We start from the raw sequence: 23,441 nt of genomic DNA on the forward strand, positions 1-23,441 counted from the left end.
AATAAGGTCTCCATAGTTCTTGGAGTGACTCGTGACCCCTTAGACTGGTGGAAGTGAAACGTCATGTCACTTTGTTTTTTGTGCCATTTCATCCTATAAATATGCTTATACCTTTTTCTGAAGTTTAGTTTAGTTATTTTTTTTGGAGAATTTTACTCAGAGCTCTTACTTCAGTATCAATTGTCCATTGATCACCATCTGTCCATTACCTCGACCGTTCCGTTCGTCATTTTTCTTTAGGTAAATTTTTGTTTACTTTTTACTCTTTTTCTTTGCATCCGTCTTCTCTTAGCCCTTGGTCTTAGTATTTAGTTTGAGTGACTACCTAGTTTCTTATCTGCCGCTTGTAGGTGAGAGAATGTTAGGAGGTAGTAAAGCGACAAGCAGTCACATCCCGTCCCTCTGTCTAGATGACAAAGGTGTTCATCCGTCGGGAAGTGTTCCTCTGACGGAGGAGCAGATGGGTTCCTAGGAAAAGGAGCCGTTGGCTCATCTTTTAGAAGATGAGGTGGAGGGAGAACTGGATGAGGAGATAGAAGGAGAATATGAGTATGATAAGGTGGATAGAGAGGAAGAGGAGGATGAAGAGGAAGAGGATGGTGAGGAAGTAGATGGGAAAGAAGAGGATGAGGACGGTGAGGAAGTAGACGAGGAAGAAGAGGCAGAGGCTGTAGCACTTGGTTTGTCAGGTGATGACTACAAGCCATTCATCCTTCAATAATTTGCACCCTCGTTACCAAATACTAGACGATGTTCCTATTAGGATGGCAGGCAACAAAGAGAAGTGCTATTCTTGCCAAACCACGGATGTCGGTTTTTACGAGGTTGTTTTTATGGCGGGTCTAAGGTTACCCTTCACGGAACTACACCGACAGTTGGCTGACCGTCTAGGGGTGTCCGTCTACCAGATTTACCTTAATGCTTGGCGAATTTTCCTTAGGGCAGAGGTGCTATGGGGTCAGATAAGTGGAGGTCGTCGCCATCTTACTCTGGATGAATTATTTTTATATTAGAAACCCCAACAAATCACTGGCTCTAAGGGTTTTTATAATTTTGTTATTTGTAAGGCAGCGTTGAAGTTGGTGATGGACGTCCCTGACTCCAATCGTGATTGGAAGAACCAATATTTTTTTGTTCAAGGCTCAAACTGGGTGTGTAAACTCGACAAATGGGATAGCATAGAGGGCGAATACAACAATACCTGGGGTAATTTGGACAAGTCATGTGAGTTGTCGGTTATTCCTGATTCGTCCACATTTCTTATATTTTTGCTAACCCGTCGTGTTTCCTTTTTTCAACTTAGGTTCATCTGTCTATTAGTGGGGAAGAGGTGGATTTAGGGACCGAAAGAGCCTTAGAGGTGAAGAAGGCCGCAGCCTTTTAGATCAAGGCAGGTAGCACATTGGCTCGCCCTGCCAAGATGAATTAGAAGAGGAAGAACTAGGGTGACGGGGACCGCCCGCTGAAAAGAGTGGTCAACTAGCTCGTCAACTTGGGCCCATTGGGTTCTCAAGGCACACCTAATCCCCCTTGCCACAGCATAGGTAAGGGTTTGATGACGGCTCATGACTCCATCATCAACGAGCTTGTCGCCCCTGCTACCTTGCTTGTGAAGGACAAGCAACACGCTGTTTAGACGGCGTTCTCCATTGTCAAGGATCCTGATCTTGACGAGTGTTTGGAGCATGAGAGAGATGCTTTGGGGGACTCCGGGCTTTTTGACCTGATGAGGGTGAGTATCTTAACCGTACTTTTTATTTTGTCATGTATTGCTTTAGTGCTAACCGTTGGCTTTTTATCAAGCCTTTGTAAGGATGCATGCACTCCAGATTTGGTATGCTGCTAAAGAGGTCGTTATCAAGCGCTTGAGGGCTTGTCTAAAGGAGGAGTCTGACCAGCTGAAGAAGTATAAGGAAGGGATACAGACTCTTAACAGCAAAGTCAAAACCTTGACGGAGCAAGTGAAGAAACTCAATGGTGCTACCCGTCATGCTGAGGAGCTGACGGAGGCTAACGCCATCCTAACAGTGGAGGTGATCTCCCTCCATGAATCCACAGAGAAGGCAAGGCCGACACCATCAAGGAGTACAAAGGCTTTCAGTATGGGGAGGGTTTTAAGGACTTTCGAAAACAAGCCATCGCCCTCTTTCCTAATGTGGATTTTTCACCCGTCTAGATTGAGCTTACCGTTCCTTCAACTCCTAGGCTAGATGACAAGGTTGTTGAGGTTGATGATAAGGAAGGGGATATTCCTGAGAATGTCGTCACTCCTCAAGTGGTTGAAGGCGACGGTCAACCCCAAGCTGAAGAGGTGCGGTGGATATAGAGAATGCGACCCTTACCGCTTAAAAAATGAAAACTTTGTTGTACAATATATATATATATATATATATATATATATATATATTAACTTGAGAATAGTATGGGTTCCCTGTTTTGGCATATGACTGGACTTCCTAACCAAGGTCCAAACTCCAATTTCCAAAAAAAAAAAAAAAAAAAAAAAAAAAAAAAAGAAAGAAAGAAAGAAAGAAGGTACCCACTCCACATGCTGTTGGCCCTTCTCACTATCAAGAATGGCCTAGTACAATTACTTAGAAAAGCGTAATGCGTAAGTATGAGACCCATATATCACTAATACGCGGGTCTGTCTTCAAAAATGAGTCTCATTGGTCTTGTGCATAATAATTTTTTCCGTCAACCCATCGTCCTATTAAAAATAAAAAGGTTCTCATTACAAGATCTATAAGCAACTATTGGGTGCTTCATAATAACCTTAATGGTATGATCTCGTAAGAACGTATCACTTTTTCTTGTATGTAATCATCAAATTGTGGGTGACAAACATATGATTTAGTGCTAATAATTTGTAGTGACAAAGGAACTAGACATTATCAAACTAGAAGCCTTGTTGGCTAGCTGCTGGTGCTATCCAGGCCTCCAAGATGTAACATTGCTTTGTGAAAATGAAAGCAAGCAAAAGAAAGAAGACAACAATTTTAACGTGGTTCGGCCATGAAAGCCTACATCCACAGAGTCTCTATTATTTTCTTTTTTGCAATGTAAAAAACTATTATAGAGCTTTGTTAATTTACATATACAACTTTGGGAAAGAGAATCCCAACACTTATACAATCTATATTCAAGATCACATTCATTACCTTCCTCTTATATTTGATTTTGCTGATGAAACAGGTATAACTTTGTTGATTGGGTTGGTGCATTTTCGTTAACGATTCGGTCTTCCTCAATAGACTGGGTTGGTGGACTTTCCTTAAATGTTTGATCTTCAACATCCTTTGCAATTTGCACCACAAACCAAAGGATCATCAAATGATTCACAATTAGGAAGGAAGTATGAATTATCCATCTTCTACAGTAGGCTTGTAGTCCTTCCCCCTCTCTATCACAATCTGTTCTTCTCAAATGTCACCAAGGATACATGTCATCAAGCCCTGCATTCACCTTAGAAAATAACTTAACAACTAAATTATTCATAGAACTACAATTTAAGATGCCAACAAAAAAAAGGGGTGGGGGGATTGAGAGAGAAAGTCTCATCTTGTCTAGAACTTTCAGCCATACCGTATACCCATCAGGCCATCACTATATATTTTGAAAGTAAGTGTAACAAGAGAAACAGTACAATAAAAAGGTTCAATTTTTTTTTTTTTTAACAAATTCAAGGAATAAATTATAAATTGCACTCTCTAAATTTATCATTTTTTTTCCTTGTAATTTCTTTTTATTTTTTTTCAATAAAGTTCTTCAACTTTCATTCGTTTTCAATTTTCAATATTGTCATTCCGTTTGCTCTTGTTCGGAGACTTTTCAATTTTCAAATCTTTAAATAAATAAAAAATTGAAATATATTAGATAATACTGTTTAAAATAAATATCCTAAGCTTATGGTTTTTAAATTTTTTCTTCTCTTTTCCTCATCTTCATCTGTGTCTCTGTCACTTTGTGTCACAACTTTGTTAAGCATATTGGAATTCATTTTCTACATGAGACCTAGGCCATAACCAAGTAATCGATAGTACATTACAAATATAGAGATAATTAAACAAGAAAACTATGACAAATACAAAAGAAACTAATACGCGATTGCTAAAAGAAACATAAGGAGATGCTACAAGCCTGATTAATTTGCTCCAACATTATACAAAATCAAAACCTCATCAAGTCATTATGGCAACTTCCAATAGGATCATTGGCCCTCTGTACCTGCATTCAAGGAAGAAAATTATCTTTCTAAATCATTGAATTAAGGGAAATCATTTCTATGTATAGGAAGAACATGCTTTGGTTTTCAAAATAGATTGATTGTATGCGGTGAATGAAATTTTCCCTTCAAGAGTAAGGAATTGAAAAACAATTTTAGTTTTAGTCTTGCTACTAAGAGAATTCATAATAATGCAAGACAGTTAAGTTGTTGAATCCCAAACTAATTAAATGTTCTATGGAAATGGTTATCCACTTATATATCCAGGTACCTGTGAGATAGTTAAGATTATAAACAACTAAATTGTTCTTAGTAATTTAGTTTTACCAAATACTGGGAGTAATTTAAGCCCATGTCTATGTCAAAGTCATCGAAGGCAGACTATAAGAAGTATAGTGTAAACACATGCCAATAATCTCAACCACACCAGTAGGTATCACCAAATCAAAAATAGCTTAAACTTCATTTTGATTTTTATGTTTTTCAACAAACGTTTTTAGGGGGGCGGGGACAAAAAATGAGCTTATTCGGAATCATAGAAAACACATGGATGAATAGTACCATCTTGTAATCAAATTTCTCATGGCATCAATATTGTCAATTTCGCTAGAATAAAAGAAAGTATGTGACAAGCACATGGCATTGTGTAGGATATGTGACCCCCCTCCCTCCATAAAGGTTTGGAGTGGGTGTTAGAGCAACAAGTATTGTGTCATGAACAATTTACCTGTAAGTTGAAGTCTTTCTCGGCATATTCTTGTTCTGAGGAGCTTTTCTCTCATCAAGTGCAATTGAGCTACAACATCACTAATGTTCATCCTTTCTCTTGGAGATTCCATAGAACAAGAAACTCCTATTCCAAATATCAAAATCAAGCACTCCAGAATTTTGGGACATCCTATTCGATTTTGAATTTGAGTATCATTTGTCCTTGTTTCCATATCTTCACTTTTCCAAAAAATAATAGGATCCACAATGTTACTCACTTGTTCAGGCATAGCTCTTGTAACGAAATCATGAAGGTTCAAGTTGTCTTTGAAAATGTTATCAGTGGGCCTTTTTCCTATGAACATCTCCAATAATAGTATGCCATAACTGTAGACATCACCATAAATTGACACCTCGTTTCCCATACCATATTCTACAATTGCACATAACATTTACAATATGATTGATCTAGTTTCATATTAAAAAAAATATAGTAATACAAGTTTGAAAGAGCTCTTTAGTGGCATATAAAAGGAAAAAATAATGGCAAGTGGAAATTTCTTTCAAGACATGCTCCATCTTCTAAAAGGCTTCATTGAATTAATTTCATGCTTGGAAGTACATTAAGAAATATTATGAAAAGAAAATAATTTAATGTTAAAAAATGGAAAAGATATTCACCTGGAGGAGCATAACCAATTGTTCCTCTTAATCTGATAGAGCTTGATTGATTAGTGAAACACTCTTGGGTAGCCTCCTGAAGGAACCTTGCCAAGCCAAAGTCACCAACATGTCCAATCATTTCATCATTGAGAAGAACATTGCTAGGTTTGAGGTCACAATGAACAATTGGTGTATGGCAATGATGATGAAGATATTCCAATGCATGTGCAATATCAATAGCAATATTCAATCATTGAAGAAGATTCAAATTCATTTTTTTTCTTAGGAACCTCATTTCTTCTTGAAACTAGATGCAACCACCCATCTAGGTTGCCATTAGTCATGAACTCGTATACCAATGCTTTGAAATCATGACCTTGATAGTCAACACCTGAACATGCTGTGAGTACCTTCACTAGATTCCGATGTCTGATATTTCGCAAAGCCTCACATTCAGCAATAAAACTTTTGGAAGCTCCATGGTGCAAAAGGTTGAGTACCTTGATAGCAACTTTACAACAATCTTGATCAAGAATTCCTCTATACATAGATCCAAAGCTACCCACACCAATTAAATTAGTGATGGAGAATGCATCTATAGCTTTTAGGAGACAATGGTAAGATACATTCAAAAGTAAATTTCCCGAATTACTTAAAATACTTTCTCTTCTTTTTCTTTTTAAAGTGCGGAGAAGTAAAAATAACATTACCAAAGTTACTCCAAGAAGGCCAGATAATATAGAGATTATTAGCTTCAAGGAAGGAGTCAACTTCCTCTTCTTGGATTTATTGTATTTACATACAGGAAGATGAAACTTAGGCATGCCTCCACAAAGCTTACTGTTCCCCTTAATCATAATTGCACTTGTGTTCTTGAAAACTCCATTTGTTGGTACCTCACCATCAAAATCGTTATAAGACAAATTCAATAACTGCAAGAAGATAAAGCTCTCCAAAAATTTTGGAATATTTCTAGAGAAATTGTTTTTAGAAAGATCTAAAACTTCAAGACCCCTTAATGATTCCAAAGATGAAGGAATGACCCCTTGAAAGAAGTTGCTTCTCATTGCTAGAATTTCAAGTTTTACACAACTACCAATACTCGCAGGAATTTCGCCAAACATGTTTTCCGTAATATTAAACTCTTGTAGATTTATGAAATTTCCTACTTCTATGGGAAGGACACCAGCAAATTTGTTGGCTGACAAGTCTAGAAAAATTAGTGAGAATAAGAGACTAAAGACTTGATATGATATGGTACCACTAAGATTGTTATTAGCAAGAGTCAAATCAATCATATTTTGACACTTGCCCAGACTCAAAGGGATGCTTCCTTGAAGATTATTATCCCCTAAATCCAATCTTATCAAAAGAGTTAAATTTCCAAGAGAGCAAAGAAATAGTTTTGAGATAAAGCCAACATTTGTAACTTTCGAAGTTTTCCAATTTCAGAAGGAATATTTCCTGATAATTTATTGTTCCACATCCGTAGATCCTCCAAATTGATCAGATTTCCTATCCCAAGAGGAATGTTCCCAGATATTTTATTATTATCTAAATACAAGAAGGTGAGAGTAGTTGAGAAATTGACAATGCACTTGGGCAACTCTCCCCCAAAGTTATTCATGTTTATCACTAAATAGGTTAGATATGTAGAATTTGTCAAAGAACAAAGAAAAATCAAGTCATTTGCCCCTCCATTTCCAAGCTCGTTAAAAGCAATGACAAACATTGAAACTCTATATAACTTCTCCAAAGAAGGAACTCTTCCTCTTAGTTTATTTTCGTCAAGTTCAAGAAGCTTTATATTTGAGGCTTTAGATATTGAAATAGGGATAGGTCCAGTAAATTGATTGGAGGAAATGCTAATTTTTTCGATATTTGGTAGAGTGATACCTATGTCTGATGGAAGATGCCCTTGGATTTGGTTGAGTCCTACAACAAACACTTTTAACGAAGACAAATTGAAGATTGAGGGAGGAATTCTTCTAGACAACCTATTTAATTACACCGACACCAAAGAATGTAAGTTTCATCAATTGTCCAAAAGAAGTAGGGATACTCCCACCCAAGTTATTATAAGCTGTACCAAACACTTTTAGAGAGGATAAGTTGCCGAAAGAAGGTGGGATACTTCCTGTCAAATCATTAAAATCAAAATTAATGAGTCGAAGTTTTGACAAAGTGCCAAGAGTTGTAGGGATTTCCCCATCCAAAAGGTTGCGACTGAAATCAATGATTTTGAGGTTGGTGCAATGGGATAAATTTCTTGGAATTTTGCCAATATATGTGTTATTGGACATTAGTAGGAATTGCAATCTGCGTAAACGGTCAATTTCTGAAGGAATTTCATTATGAAAGCTGTTGTTTGAGAGTATTAGATTCTTCAAAGAACTTAAATTTCCAACATGTGGTGATATGGAGCCTATCAGTTTCGAAGTTCGCAGGTCCAACACAATGACCCTCTGATGTCGACGACCACAGGTAACCCCCCGCCATTGACAAAAGTGGATGCTATCATTCCAAGAGCTCAAAACCTGGAGAGGATCATCAATGATCTTGGCTTTGAACTCAAGCAACGCCAACCGGTCCGTCTCATTATTCCCACCAACAACAGAGGTGACTGACAAGCCACACCACCAGAGAAGGATAAAGCATGCATGAAAAAAGAAGAGGACGGTGGAGATGAACTCCTTTGAGAAAATCCCATATGCAATATGGTTGAAGAGGTAGTTGGTACAAGTGTGTATTGTGAGGGAAGGCTAATTTGGCTGTGTATAGAATCTCAAGAAGTGACAAATTTATAACGAGAGAGAGAGAGAGAGAGAGATATGAAATTTGGTGGGAGAATTAAAAGTGATGTTCGGTCCCAGTCCAAGATTGTAAGAAACTTTTGGGGATTATGGTCAGTCTGATTGTCTTTAATTAATAAGACCGTGTAATAGATGCTAGACGATGACCCTGTCAACTTTATAAATAATATGACTATGTGATGATAATTTCGAGCATTAGTATTGAAAATTTGGTGCGAGAAAAGTGAGGTTCGGTCCCAGTACAAGATTGCCATGCAGAAACTTTTGGAGATTATGGTCCGTCAACTTTATATATAAAATGGATTTTTTTTCTACGCATGGCACGCCATTCATGACCTTTGAGATCAAATGCAACCAATATCTCCATCTCCCTCTTCCTGAATACTCACATGCCTCGCTACAAAACATAAAAGAAATTGGGTTACGTAGTATTTGTTAAATTGTCAATTGTCTCAAAAGCTTAAATGGTTACAAAATGATAAATTTAATTATTTATACATAGCTCTAACACTCCAACTTATGTGTAAACCTAAACTTGCACTTAATTAATAAGTAGAGACCAATACGTGAAATTTTTAACATTAATGTTATGCCTGGGAATTTAGGATTCCCTGTATTGGTTTGATTAGGAATCTGCTAAGATTCCCAGAAATGTGAAGTACCCATGTTTGGTTTATTCTTATGAATCTTTTAGGAACCTTTTTTCCAACATGTGAATTAGCTTTTAGGAGTCCTGGGAATTTAGGATGCTGGAGGTGGGATGGTGGATGAAGCACTTGCAGTTTATGACAGCACAAATTGGGCAGAGGTCACCGTGACAAACTTCAGCAGTTTATGACAATCACTGGTGCAAGGTAACTGATAATCATATGCAATTTTATGCTGTACTGAATCACATCTTTCTTTGCATAGATGAGAATTAGATGGAGGTGATGAAAATTGGGCATGATTTGAATGCACTAAATCACGTTATTATAATTTTGAAATTCAGGAAAAAAGAAGGAAAAATGGAAATTAGTAATAAATTAATAATTTTAGTGCTTGCTAAATCGGTGGTTGGTAATGAGTTCATTCAACTTGGTTACGTGTGGAATTATAAACAGCTCATGCACTTAAACTAGCCCCATCTTCATCAGCTTCCAAAATGAGTTCAATGCATGATTGACACTTGGAGTCAAGAAGTCAATTGTACAATAGATTTGTCTGTAAATTAAACTTGCTTTACAATTCTATGAAAATTATTCTTACTAACCCAATTATATTGTCAAATAGAAAAGTTGAGTAACTTAACTAATGCCCTAGCATTATATTATTCGGAGATGGTGGATCATTTTAGAATTTTGTGGTTAAATTATTAAATTCACCATATCCTAATAGTTTAAGAGTTTAGAAAAATCAGTATAGAGCTAGGTTAAGTCGGATGCAATGTAGGAAATATTTTCACAACTTAAAAAGCTGGTGTTTGGTTTAAGAAGAATAAAAACAATTTTTCATGTTAAAGAAATTTCGAGTTGAGAGGGAAAAAAATGGTGTTGATGTTTATTTCACGAGAGACAAAATGTGTTTAGTTTTATACTGTATTGCTTTTAATGTACTTTTCCTCTTTTAGTTTTAGTTTTTTATTCTATGTACCTTATGATTTTAAACTTTTTTGTGGGGATGTGTTACTACTAATAAAAGGAAATGTTAGGAGTAAATTTGATATATTTTCTTTTATTCATATTTGATATTTTTTGTAAAGTTGTTTAAACAAGTTGTATATATGACCATTAAATATGTTGTAGGATTAAAAGTACATGTGGATTCTCATTTTAGTCACCACATATAATTGTAGGTTAGAGAAAGTTTGAACGAAAATTATGTCGTTAATAGAAATGGAAGTTTCCTAGTAACCATCATTTAACATTTACAAAACAAAAGACATCATCCCAATCACTCAAATTTACCTAATCCTTATCCTATCAAACTATTTTATTTCCCTAGTTTTTAAACCTATGAAGGGTACTGAAAATGAAATACCTCTTCTTGTCATTTTTTCCTCCTTTCAAAACTTAGATATTACAAAGTGTGCTATTTCTTTTCCTAATTAAGTATAAAATTAAAGAAAGAGATGAATTGTTAAAAAACAAAGTGTACAATATAAAAGTCAAAAGTTCCTTAAAAAAAAAAAAAAAAAAAGACCATAGTTTTTTGTGGATAATTAATTACCTATAAGAAGTCCTAATTTTCCACTAATAAAACAAAGGCATTAAGAAATCAGTCATATGGACCATTAAATTCAAATCTTTATGATTCACTACAGTAGATTTTTTGTCTATATTTGCAATGATATTACATAAGCATCTTGGGGTGGTTGAGCATTTGAATGAGCATACACAAAAACAGTGCACTAAGTTCTTTAATCTTTAATTGATTAAGACTTTGATTTTCGTAACTCCTACTCAAGTAATAAAACAATGCCCACAGGACCAATTCAAAATCTATGCTAATAGTAATACTATATATACTTGCCCATACCAGTCTGTTTCCCATGTTCCAAAGTTTGGCAAAAAGAAAATAAACATTTTTGAGTTCATACTTTGTCAATTGAAGTCATAACTAATAATAAGCTGGCCCTCAAACTCAACCACTCAATTGTTATTTGTTTTCTATATGTTGTAAGTTTGCAATTAATGCAGTATCTCACTTCTCACCACACGTGCATGTGATGAACATGATGATACGGGTCCATATACTTCAAGTTGCGGGCCAACTATCTTTTTTAATTTGTACAAATATGAAAAATCCAACCTGTATTTCTCAATTTTCTTAATATTAGTAATATATATATATATATATATATATATATGTGTGTGTGTGTGTGTGTTTGTTCTTTATCTCACTCATGTGCAATTACATGCTTAACAGCTAGCTTGTCTTATTTCTTAACGTTCAATTTGTTTCAATGGAAAAATTTGTGTAAAGATAGTTTCGCTTCGTTTGTTTCAATGGAAAATTTTGTATAAAGATAGTTTTCTGTATTTTCCAGTATTTGGTAGTATTATAAAAAGTGAGTTAAAGAAAAACAATCTTTGGTTAATAGAAAAAGTATGTCTTATTTTTAGAAATTGTTTTCCATTAAATTTTTTTGGAAAACTACTCTATCTCATAGTAAGCTAAATAAAGGAAGTCAATTAAAAGATTGTTTTTCAACTCATTTAAAGTTGCTACCAAAAATAGAAAAATGAAATAATTTTATAGAAATTATTTTTGGAAAATGAATCGTTTTCTAGAAAATATTATCTTTAATTTCTTCTAATAATGGGTTCTAAACCCTACCCCCATTCCTTTTTGGGATTACAGATTAGGCTTCTGTTTAAGCTCCATGGTATTCGGAGGCAAATACATATGCACGGGAAATTATTGTGTAGTCCCGGAGTACAATGTCAGCATGCTGACCTTGTAGTCCCAGCCAATAAGAGCATGCCAGCACATTAAAACTTGCTTACTTTAGCAGGACTGCCAGCTCTTGTTAACGTCTGTTAACGTTTGGAAATTTTTAACAGGGGCGCTCCTTCAATAAATTCACGCATGTCCTCATAAACTCTCAGTTAAAAGGTTTGGGTCCACATCAATAAAATAAGTAATATAGGGTTCTCAGTAGAAGACAAAGGCTTAAAAGCCATAAAGAATATTGACAACAACATAAGCTCTCAGTAGAAGACAATGGCGGACACAAAGGAACAAGTTACTATTTTTTTTTTGGTTTCACAAACATCATCTGTGCATTTCAAAAACAACATTAAAATCAAATCAAATCAAATATAAATCAGCCACATTTGGGCTAGAGAGAGAGAGATGAGAAAGCTTTAAGATAGGAGGTCACATGGACAAGCATAGCCGGTGGTGGTGGTGTGGGACTTGGTGGCTGATGCAACCATGGAGATTCGGCCATGGGTGTCCCAGAGAAAAGTATGGTAGAAACAGAGATTTTAAAGTTTGGTGAAGCTGAAGAAAAAATCGAGAAAATGAACATAGAAAGTGAGCTAAAAAGAAGGGAAAAGGGAGAAAATGGAGAGAGATATGGATTCTGAAATTTGCAGCACATTAATTAAACCCAAATCTAAGCCCGCCATTCACGTTCCCAAATTTTGAATTTGCTTTCACCGTTTCATGGTTAAACAGATGTTAGGATCATCAACATGGGCTGATGTGGCAGTTCAGCTGAGATAAGCAAGTTTTAAGGTGCTGGCATGCTCCTATTGGCTGGGACTACAAGATCAGCATGCTGATCTTGTAGTCCGGGACTAGGCAATAATTTCCCCATATGCACATACTCAAACAATCAAGAACAAAGTTTTTTTTTTTTTTTTTTTTTTTCCTGGGAAAATCTTTTTAATCTACATCATTCCTCTAGTTTTAAGTTAACATAAGGTCACATGGGAAGCTTCTACTTAATCCAGATTTCAAATGGAGGTACAGCTATGTACACCAATGTGGGAGAGCATAATACAATTAATAACCTAATTAAAATAATAATGGGATAAAATTTCTTCTGTTTTAATTCAATTCTAAAAACTGCCAGTTGCTTTGGACCACACATGATTGGTATGTTTCCATGCTTTTGCTTTATTTTTGACAAATCTTTGTTTTGAAAATGACAAATTTAATATGAACAATTACTACAAATTTAACACCATAAATGGAAAATGGAGACCACGTAGTATTTTTTTTTTTTTTTTTTGACAGGGGAGATCACGTAGTATAGACTATAGAATCGAACTCAAACACAGTTTGATCAAGATGAATAATTATATAAAATATATATATGTAGCTAGTAGTCGACTCTAAAATAAAGGGATGGCATCTGACAAATTTAGTTGATTTTTGTATGTGAAAACTTTCAATGAAAGTGGTCCTTGGTCATATATATGACTCCTATCTTGTAATGACTTCTGTTGCTTAATGGCTGCAATAATGCAACTAAATTTTTTGAATCTGATGTGTGCAGATCCATATAGTGATATGATACTGGTTGATGGTATAACTCTCCTTTGCAATGATATTCAGGTAGTTTTTTTAAATGCTGGTCAGTTATTATTTCTTGAAGACTATAAGGTTTTCACAACTTGGAATTTTGTAATTTCTTGTCATCGGCTGTTTGTACCTTATGGGTCATCTTTTCGTTTTTCGTTTTTCTTAAATAAGAGTTCAATTAGTTATTTGGTTAGCTATAATAAATTTGATCTTCACAATTTTAATGATATATGGGTCTTTGTCTTTTGGCAGGTGGATCCGCAAGATATCGTTATGGTATGTATAATTCTTTGAAGCTATTGCTATCCAAGGCATGCATACCTAAATATCTTTTGATTATTATGAAGAAAGTATCCTTAATATGAGGTTTAAATTCAAATCTAAAAACTCTGACCCTGTAGTAGCAAGGAAATTATTATATAAAATGTAACAGTGTTGAAGTGTTTGGAAATTTGGCAAGAACAGAGTTTAAATTTTGATTCTCAATCCCCTCCCCCTTGCCCTACCAAATACACAAAACAGGGAAACTATGGCTGTTCATAGAGTCAAAATATTTTCAATCTTCATAGTTCCCCTTTGTTTATGATTTGTATCAGTATGTATAGCTTATGAATTGTTTTGAATACATGTTTTTGCTGTTGTTATTGCAGTCAGTTGTTTCATGGCACATGAAAGCTGCTACCATGTGTGAATTTTCCAAGCAGGAGTTTATAGGTAGATTACAAGGGCTAGGGTAAGTATATACATAGTTATTTATGCTATACTTATTCTTGAGTTTAATGATATCGAATATCAATTAAGAGTTTGGAACTGCTTTGATTAAGGCTTTATATTCTGTGAAAACTTGAACCAGGGATGTATGGTTTTTTACATTAGTTCTTAAATTATATAGTGACCTATTCTTTTGGATTTTATTATTGTCCTGTTGTGCTGAGATATATAGTGTCCTTGTATATGCATAATACCATCACAAAGTCACTACTGCATGTATATAGCAGGAATCAGAGCTTTTGACAACTACGCTAAATGATTGAATCTTTGATGGATAGGTGCCTCTTAAAGCTTTTATTACTATTATCCATAGAACAATGGCGGGGGATTTAGATGTTTTAAGTTTCATTTATACAATGTTTCCTTCCCCTTTTTTGTTGGAATAAACATGGATAGGCGAATTTTTGATAGGCAGAGATGGCGAAGCTAAATGCATTTTTCTAGTTCCCTATGGATGATAATTTCCAGAAATTTTACAATATGGAGAGACGTGCTCACATTACTAAGCCAATTGAAACATAGCAAAGAGACAATGAGCCACTTGCTGAATTTTTTGTGAAGTGTTATGGCTATCTAGGTGGATATGATCCCTGATGGGTGTGAAATTTCATTTAGCTTAAAAGGTTGTTCATTCAAAAGCATGGGGATGCATGTGTGTATGCATGCACATAGCATGTGCACACATGATTACAAACAGATTTTTCCTACAGCTCTGTGCTACATTTTATATACTTTACTAAAAATTATATTTAACACCTAAAAATTCAATTATGTATGTGTTTTTTTTTATACAATGTGATTGTCACCCAAATTCTGGTTACATATGCAGGTAGCTAATTTTTCTTAGTATTTCAGGGTCAGAAATCTGTAACATTGGATATAGTTATTGGAATGTGGCAATTACTGTTTGCTGAAAAGAAGTGGCCATTGGTTGATCATTGGTGCGAGTTCTTACAGGTAGCTTACCATCCATATTTTGATCTAATGAGACTGAGTAGTGAATTCTTGTGACCTATGGTGAAAAGAATTATGTAGTTGGCATCATGTTGGGATTAAGACATTGTTAAGTGAGTTGCAATAGGAAGTGAGAAGAATTATATTGCTAATTATGTATTTATGTTTGTTATTAATTCAACCTTGATGCCCTCTGGGGATCTATCTTCAGGTCTCTGTGATGTTATAAACAGCACATAGGCATCTATGTCATTGTTAGATTTGTTTGTCTGTGTTTGTTTTTGTGTTGTTTTCATCTTCTTTCATTTTTCCCTTACCCCCCAAAAGGATTCACTCATTGTGAGACAAAATGCCTGGGGGTTTTGGCAAAAATCCTACCAACCACCATGTCAACATTGTTGGTAACTGCTGTTGTCAATCAGGTTGGTGAAATTTTGTCAATGGTGGAATGTGATGGTTGGTGGGTGAACAGCTCTACACCTAGGCTCATTGGCTAATTTGCCTTCATAAATTATTTAATCCAAAAATAGCTTGGTGGTTGGTTGTGTGATTGGACTTTTTGTGATTCTTGGTTTAGTTAGGCACCAGTGGTTAATGCATATGACCTATCTAAGCACATGATAATAGATATACCTTTAGGTGCAGGCTTTAATTTTCATAATGATTACCTTGTGAAATTTTCTGTGGTTCATTACATTTGCTATAAAATAGGTATTGGAAAATATGTATTGTAGGTACATTACAAGTGCTAAAAAAATTAAATTAAAAAAAAAAAAAAAGACCTATCCCGGCGCTTTCAAAAGCGCTGGTATAGGCCTTTTAAATTTTTTCCATTCAAGACCTATACCAACGCTTTTGAGAGCGCTGGAATAGGTACTGCAGCGCTGGTATAGGCCTTTTAAATTTTATCTGTTTAAGACCTATACCAGCGCTTTTGAAAGCGCTGGCATAGGTAGTACCTATTCCAACGCTTTCAAAAGCGCTGGTATAGGTTATATTCACATTTTCGTAAAGGCTGTCCCGACACAAGTAAAAATGCTGGAACAGGGTTTGGAAAGCGCTGGGACCTATCCCGGCGCTTTTGAAAAGCGCTGGTATAGGTCCAGCAACCCTATACCGACATTCAAATCGTGGCGGTTTGAAGCACCGAGAAAAAAAACGCTAGGATAGGAATTTTGACCCTATCGCAACGCTTTCTGGGGCTATCCTAGCGGTTTTCAAAACGCTGGGGTAGCCCTATTTTTTTGTAGTGTAGGTATAGTAGCTGCCATTTATAGCGGGAAAATAAATATTTATTCAAAAAATTAGTAGGATCAGGTAATTAATCTTAAATATCTACTTGGGAGGAGAGATTTCAAAATATAATTACTCAAAGACTCAAATTGGGTGACTAAAATTGGCCCTTAATAAATACGGATTCGAGTTGGATGTGGTTATAGTGTATTTTAATAAATAAATAAATGTTATTGAAAATAGGTTGTTTCAATATTGTTCCATTAACCACAATGCCACATACACAAGAAAAATGACAGAACTAGTTGAAATGATTAAATAGAAGGCATTTTTGGAACTTTAGAGAATAAATATTCATTTGAAATGTCAACATTAATGAACAAAAATACTTAGAACATTCGCATCCGTTGTGAATCTATTCTTGCTGGTTGCTATTGAATGATTGGTTGAAGTTGGAAAGACTCTGCAAAGTCTAAAGTTGATAGTGCAAGACCGCAAGTCAAGTATGCCAAGATTTTCCAAAGGTAACTTTTGATTTTGCCTTTTTATTTCATCGGTTAGGTAAGTTTTGCAAAGATTTTCCAAAAACCTAACAACCATTATATTAGTATTTTAGTAAAAGTGCTTTTGCCTTTTGATTGTGCCTTTTCATCATACTTTGCAATTTTATGTGAAATAATTTAGGAAAAATATCCATACACCTTCTAAACTTTGAACTAGTGGCCAAGACACCTCTTAAACTTTTTTATTGGTCAATTTACTCCCTAATCTATATACACTTGCCAAATCATTACTCTAGTTAGTTTCACGTTAAAACACTAATGGAATATGAGCATGTGAGAAGCACATGACCTTTAAAAACTAACTAAATCACTATTTACGCAATAAAAAGAAGAGAGAAAAGAAACTGACCGGCAGAGAAGAGAGAGAAAGGCAGTAAATATTGAGTGGGCTAGCTGATTGTACCATGGTTGTGTTCAAGGGAAATTATTTTTGTTGGTCGCTTTTTGAATGATTGGTTGAAGTTGAAACCCAAGAGTGAATCTTTTTTTTTTCTTTTTCATTTTCTATTTTTGGGATGAACCCATGTTTGAAAAATCTAAACCCATGTTTGAAAAATCATTTTATTTTTATTGAACACTATCTAATCAAGCATTCCCATCCATCCGGGAAGCTAAAAATGCAAAATAGCTCTCATTGTTTACAAAAATGCACAAAACACATTCCACATTTCACATTTGGGAATGAAAAAATTTTACATCCTGCTACAGTTTGATCTACAGCAAGATGTGTGGGTTAAGATTAGGTTGAAATGATGGTTTTTTTTTTTTTTTTTTTTTTTTTTGACACTCATATTAACATAGGAAAACTAGCATCTTGTACAAAGATATACAGATTAAAAAAGAAGATAAATGACTAAGTCGTACAGTAGCTTTTTCAGAAACTTTTAGGGAATGTGGTCACTCTGATAATTTTTATTAATCAAACTGTGTAATAGACGCCTAAACAGTGACCCATGATCCACATGGAATGCTGTAGTTTTTCCTGAATTCTCACACGCCACACTACTAATTATCCCCTTCACAATAAATATTTGGAAAAGTGTGGTGTCCGTACTCGATAAATTAATTTATATTGAAACTTCAATTGACCATACACCTCTATGATCATTATGTATCCTGAAGATTAATTATGGATTAATACCATAAATAAACCAAGGGTTTTTATTTAAATAAAGTTTTTTTTTTTCATGTTGTAAAATTGTAAATTGGGCGTGTCTTAAGTTTATTGAAATAGTTGGAGCACTTGCATTGGTCCAAGCAAAATAATCGAAAATGCAGAATTTTGGCTAATCAATCTTAAAAATTATTCACATCAATCTGTTTAAAGTTATGCGTATATAGTCCATTTTTATTCTTTTTTTTTTTTTTTTTGCTTTTTTTGAGAATGAAGGAAAAAATAGATGGTAATTGTGATGTATGAGATAAGAGAGAAAAAATTTAAAAAAAAACATTAAAAATTAATATTTTAATAAAATAAGAAATGTAATAGATATTGTATGGCATCGTGGTACCTAGATCCATTTGGGCCTTGAATTCAGGCCCAGCAGCGTGGCCCACATCCCCAATCTCTTTCTACCCAACCCGCACAAACTGCAGGCCCAAGTTTCATCACCTGACCCTTGCTTGGCAAACCATTCCTGAATAATAAAGAAAGACTAACGTCCGAACACACCATAGCATGCCCAGTAGCACCCAAGGAACATCACTACCAAGCATGCCTACTTGAGTTGGAACCAAGTTCCAAGGCCACATTCGCCACATTCCACTCCCACCTAACCATCCACTTACAACTGATGATATTGGACTCCCAATTGCACTAACTATGGCAGTAATCATGATCTCTCCACTAATCTAGAGCTATAAATATGAGAAGAAGGAAAGGGAAATGGTTGTTGAAAGGTTCTCAAGAAAATAGAGAGTAGAGAAAAAGTGTGATTCAGGAAGAGAGAAAGAGAAAGAGAGAGGAGCATCTAAGTTGAGTCTCTGTGCCGAGAACGACCCGAAGTAGGAAATCCTAAGCCCACATTACAAGTAAGTTGTGAGCCCAAGCGAGGTTAGGCCCAACAGGCTCACCTCCGGCGCACACAATTGGCGCCCACCGTGGGGCTATCCTACGAAGTTGTGGTTCGACTGAGACTCACACGCGGGAAAATGTCGAAAGGACGTTTGGGAGGCCATGCTGAGAGCGGATTTGTGGGGTCTTCTCGGGACTCCACATGGTGGGAGAGAAGACAGAAAAGACATGAGGATAGGGAGCGCGAGCGAAGAGAGGAAGAGTTTGGCCTTGGGGAGGGGTCGAACCAAACTCACTGAACAATGTCAGGTGCCTCAGGGCATGAGCAATTTGACAAGAGAGACCAGGAGTTGGAGTGGTTGCGCAACTGGTGAGGGATTTGGAGTTGGAGGTAAGAGGTTGGCGCTAGAGAAGGGACCGATTATATATATGTGTGTATTCTTTTTATGTGTGTACCCTCCCTTTTCCTTTTGTGGTCAGCTGGGTCAGGTTGGATTGGTTGGACGGGTGGAGGAGTGGGGAGCCTGGTCTGAGGAGCCCTCCCTGCAACATCTCTCCTTGGCTAAGACTCCAACAACTCCTGGAGGGTGGACCTTTGTTTGCGTTGGATGCCTATATCAATAGAGGTATCAGAAGCTTCTTAGTAAGGGCTAGTTGGGGATAAGGAAGGAGAGCTGAGGTCAACATGAGAGGCTTCTCGGAATAAGATTTGGTTGAAGATGCCAAATTTGTCCTCGGAATCGGACACTTCTACTACCTTTTCTTTCTCCTCCTCTATCAAGGCAGGATGAGAAGAAGTTCCCTTCTCGGCTGTATGCTGTGGTGGCTGGGTGACCCTAGGGATGCCCTCTGGAATTGGACCGATGGCAAGTGTGCCCTCTAGGATTGAGCCGGTAATAAGAAACCCTAAAGTAGCTACACTGATCCTTTGTAGACGTGGGTCCTTTGCCTTGATTACGCACTTCGGTGCTTGGAAGGCATTGGAAATTGGAATGTAATCCAAAATAAGGTGAGCAGCCCTTAATTGTCCGTCTGTGTGAACGAACACTTCAGCCTTTAGGATTCGATCCAAGCTTGCCTGATTCACGAGGCTAAAGTTCGGGATGGCAACGTTTTTGTCTGCAAAACCATTGGGAAGGACAAAAAACATCATCAGTTAAAAAAAATGCAAATTACAGAAAATTTCAAGTACAAGTAAAAAAGAAAAGAAAAGCATAGAAGGTTTAGCTTCAAAAATAACCGTCCTAGGTCTAAGACCCCACTTGGCAGCCCCTCTCTTGTCAGGTAGGAAAGGCCATCGTGCCAATCCCCTGACATGATCAGGAAGTCTTTTTTCAGGCCTTTGTTGGATTCAGGCAGGCACTGAATGAGTCTAACTTCGGGGTGCCTAAATTCAGGTAATACCCCTGCCCCTTTAGGTGTGGAGGTTGTAAACCCAATTAACATCGTGGTGGGTAAGTTCTAAGCCCATCCTTTCATTGAGGGCATCTACAGAACCTAGGATCCTAAACATGTTTAGGGCACACTAGGTAGGAGCTAACCTATGGGCTCTAATATAATCCCTAGTTACGATGCCCATAGGGATTCTCATCCCGCCCTTTATGAAGGCAATCATCGGGATTACTACTTCTCCCTCTTGCATATCTTCGTGCCATTGTCCCTATTTATAGTACTTAATGCCTACTCCTAAGGGGATCCTATATTGAGCCCTAAAGTTTTCTATCCCCTCCTCAGAGTCTACAAGACTCTTAAATCTACCCATTTCTAGAAGGGTTTGGAGATAACTAGAAAGGTTGAAAGGAAAGAATGGGGCCGAGGAGAGGAAATGTACGAAAAACAGAAAAATATGTGGAAAAATAGAGTGTAGAGATTTATGAAGACTTACAGAAATAAGGAGGGTGTCCTCGGACAAACTTTTAATATTTGTGAAGGCACGAGTAAGGGCATGTTTGGTAGACAGTAATAGGTGCTGTAATGTAATAGTTATTCCTATGGTTTAGTTATTCTTTAGTTTGGTTATATTTTTATTACAAGGAATAATCATTTCTTATGAATAGCTATTCTTTAAAATGAGGAATAATTATTCATCTTTAAAATGTTGTATTAGTTATTCCTTAATAAGAGTAATAATTTCAAAACTTAATATATTTCTAAATAAACAAACTTTCCATATACATCTAACAATTATAAAAATAAAAAATCATAAAAAATAACACATATCTCTCTTAAATTTAAAAATGACAATTTTTAAGGAGATATAATTGTATGAGTAAGAAATTTCCTAAAATAAATGTTAAGTTTCATTCTAATATTATAACTCACAACCAAACTAATGAATATGTTTAGTTATTACATTACAACACATTTTATTCCTAGTAATAAAGATTACAATTCCTATCGTAATCCTCATTCAGTGTACGAAACGTACCCTAAGTTAAGAGAGTTGGCAGGTTCAGTGTGTGTGTGCTAGAGCTAAGTGAATGCTAAAATGAGATGGAAGATTGATTTGAGTGATATTTATATCGAAGAGAAAGCCACAGAGTGGGAAAGTTCCTGCCCAAGTCCTAGCAGAACCCTCAGCCATTGGATCTACATCGCACCGTAGAACGTGGGGGACAAGGAGCCGTAAGAATTTAATGAAGATGCATCTCGAATGCCGCAACACCAGTAGCGTGCCTTGGGCAATTAAAAAGGCGTCTTCATAAGCAGAGGTAGGACTAAATGAGCACAGAGCAAATATAGTGACGTAGAAATCCTCCTTTCTTTCCAAGGAGCTAGAAAGAAGAATCTCGAGGGGGCTATTGTAGGGATATTGGGCCCAGGAGTTCATTATCTATTTGTATAATAGGCCTGTGGCCCAAGCCGAGGATGAGGGTTTTTCCGAGGAGGAGAAATCTTTGTCAGAAGAGACTGTGTTAGTGAATAAAGAGATTAATTTTGGTCATAATGGTTCAAGTGGGTGAGCTGAGGATAAGTGCATCCTCGGATGGATAAAGCCGAGATCCGAATAGGTAGTCTATCGACCAGGGTAACGTTCCAAGAAATTCCATTGGGGCGGATAAGCATTGTAGAGACATCAGACAGGGAGGAGTCCTAAAATATCTAAGGAGAAGGCTGCTACCACTGTATTAAATGCTCTGCAGCTAATTCTCTGGCTGCATTAATGTGGAGGTGATACCTGAACAGTAGCCTTCAGCCTTATAGCTACTACCTAAAGACTTTGGGAAGGGGCTGATGGGACAAGTATCAAGATCAACCAATCTAGCTTGCACGTGGTGGGTAGAGATGAAAAGGGAAAAGGGTATAAAAGAAGGGGGAGCAATCAGAATAGGGATCGAGAAAGAGAGGGAAAAACACTGTAGCAATCAGGTACCAAACTTGTAATCAAACTTAAGAACAATATATAATAGCAGTCTCCTCGGACTTTGCCGAGGACAATTTTCTTCAGCTTACACTTGTTTATCTTCACTCTTTTGTCATTAAGACCTACCTTATTTGTTGTTTGATTAACTAAAGCCCAATTCTTCCAACCCACTCTCTAGAAAAGTCAGGGCTCTTTTGTCCTTAATCTGCATCAAGACTTGGTCGATCGGGGCAGTCAGCGGGGTGAGTGAATTTCCCCGTGGGGGGTTTTTGGCGCCTGTCCTCCCGTCATTCTCCTATCCTCGCCATCTTTGGTCCCTTGTCCTACCGTATGTCTTCCTGTCTTTCTCTCTCCTTTGGCCTCTCTTCTTAAGCCAGTAATGCATATTCTGCGTTCATGTACTTGGTTGCCCTGTACAGCACATCTGACATAGTTTTTAGGTCGTTCTTGTATAAGGAAAACAAGAACTTACCCTTTCGTAGTCCGTTCGTGAACGCAGTCACGAGTATCTTATCGTCAGCTTCATCGATCGAGAAAGCCTCTTTGTTAAAGCGGGTGATGTAGGACCTTAGCGTTTCATCCTCCCACTGCTTAATGTTCATCAGGCATGCAGTAGACTTCTTGAACCTGTGTCCTTCGATGAAGTGTGAGGCGAACTGGGCGCTTAATTCCTTGAAGCTACCAATGGAGTTAAGTGTCAGCCTACTAAACTAGACTCTTGTGGATCCCTTTAGCGTGGTGGGAAAGGCTCTGCACATGATCTCATTTGGTATCCCTTGTAGGTGCATAAGGGTCTTAAAATACTCCAGGTGATCCAAGGGATCCTTGGATCCGTCATAATTTTCAACCTGCGACATACGAAACTTTGGTGGAAGGGGGTACGAGGTGATAGAGGCAATGAATGGCAAATCTGTTCAATGGACTAAGTCATCGAGGTCATTAAACACCCGTCCTCTGAAGGCGTTCATCATAAAGTCCATCCATTCTTTCATCACCTACATCTCGGCGATTATGTGAGGCGGAACTGTATCGGTGACGAATGGCCAGCTCATGTCCAGTCGCTCTAGCCTACTCGGGGCATTACTCCCTTCTAGACCTTCTTGGTTCCTTCTCTCAA

General features: G+C 36.7%; 2 protein-coding genes across 5 annotated transcripts; one reads left to right on the forward strand and one right to left on the reverse strand.

Annotated features, from left to right (window-relative positions):
* The first annotated feature begins 358 nt into the window (after window positions 1-358).
* Window positions 359-2,326, forward strand: LOC126691320 (NAD-dependent protein deacetylase HST1-like). Its single transcript, XM_050386373.1, has 6 exons — window positions 359-419; window positions 501-689; window positions 1,072-1,235; window positions 1,637-1,732; window positions 1,830-2,063; window positions 2,177-2,326. The coding sequence occupies exons 1-6, from the start codon at window positions 359-361 to the stop codon at window positions 2,324-2,326; spliced, it is 894 nt and encodes a 297-aa protein (XP_050242330.1).
* A 680-nt stretch (window positions 2,327-3,006) lies between these two features.
* On the reverse strand, window positions 3,007-8,408 carry LOC126693273 (probable LRR receptor-like serine/threonine-protein kinase At3g47570). Of its 4 annotated transcripts, none has more exons than XM_050389192.1 (3): window positions 5,615-8,408; window positions 4,953-5,366; window positions 3,691-4,227 (listed from the first exon to the last, which is right to left on the reverse strand). In XM_050389192.1, exons 1-3 carry the CDS (start codon window positions 5,733-5,735, stop codon window positions 4,211-4,213), a joined length of 552 nt encoding a protein of 183 aa, XP_050245149.1. In that variant the 5' UTR covers window positions 5,736-8,408; the 3' UTR covers window positions 3,691-4,210. The 4 variants fall into 3 exon arrangements, 1 of the variants encoding a protein (XP_050245149.1); XR_007645260.1 differs by lacking the exons at window positions 3,691-4,227; window positions 4,953-5,366 and adding an exon at window positions 3,007-3,465; XR_007645258.1 differs by having other exon boundaries at window positions 3,691-5,366.
* Window positions 8,409-23,441: the final 15,033 nt, after the last annotated feature.

Source organism: Quercus robur, chromosome 7 (genome assembly GCF_932294415.1).
Source record: "Quercus robur chromosome 7, dhQueRobu3.1, whole genome shotgun sequence".
Taxonomy (NCBI): Eukaryota; Viridiplantae; Streptophyta; class Magnoliopsida; order Fagales; family Fagaceae; genus Quercus; species Quercus robur.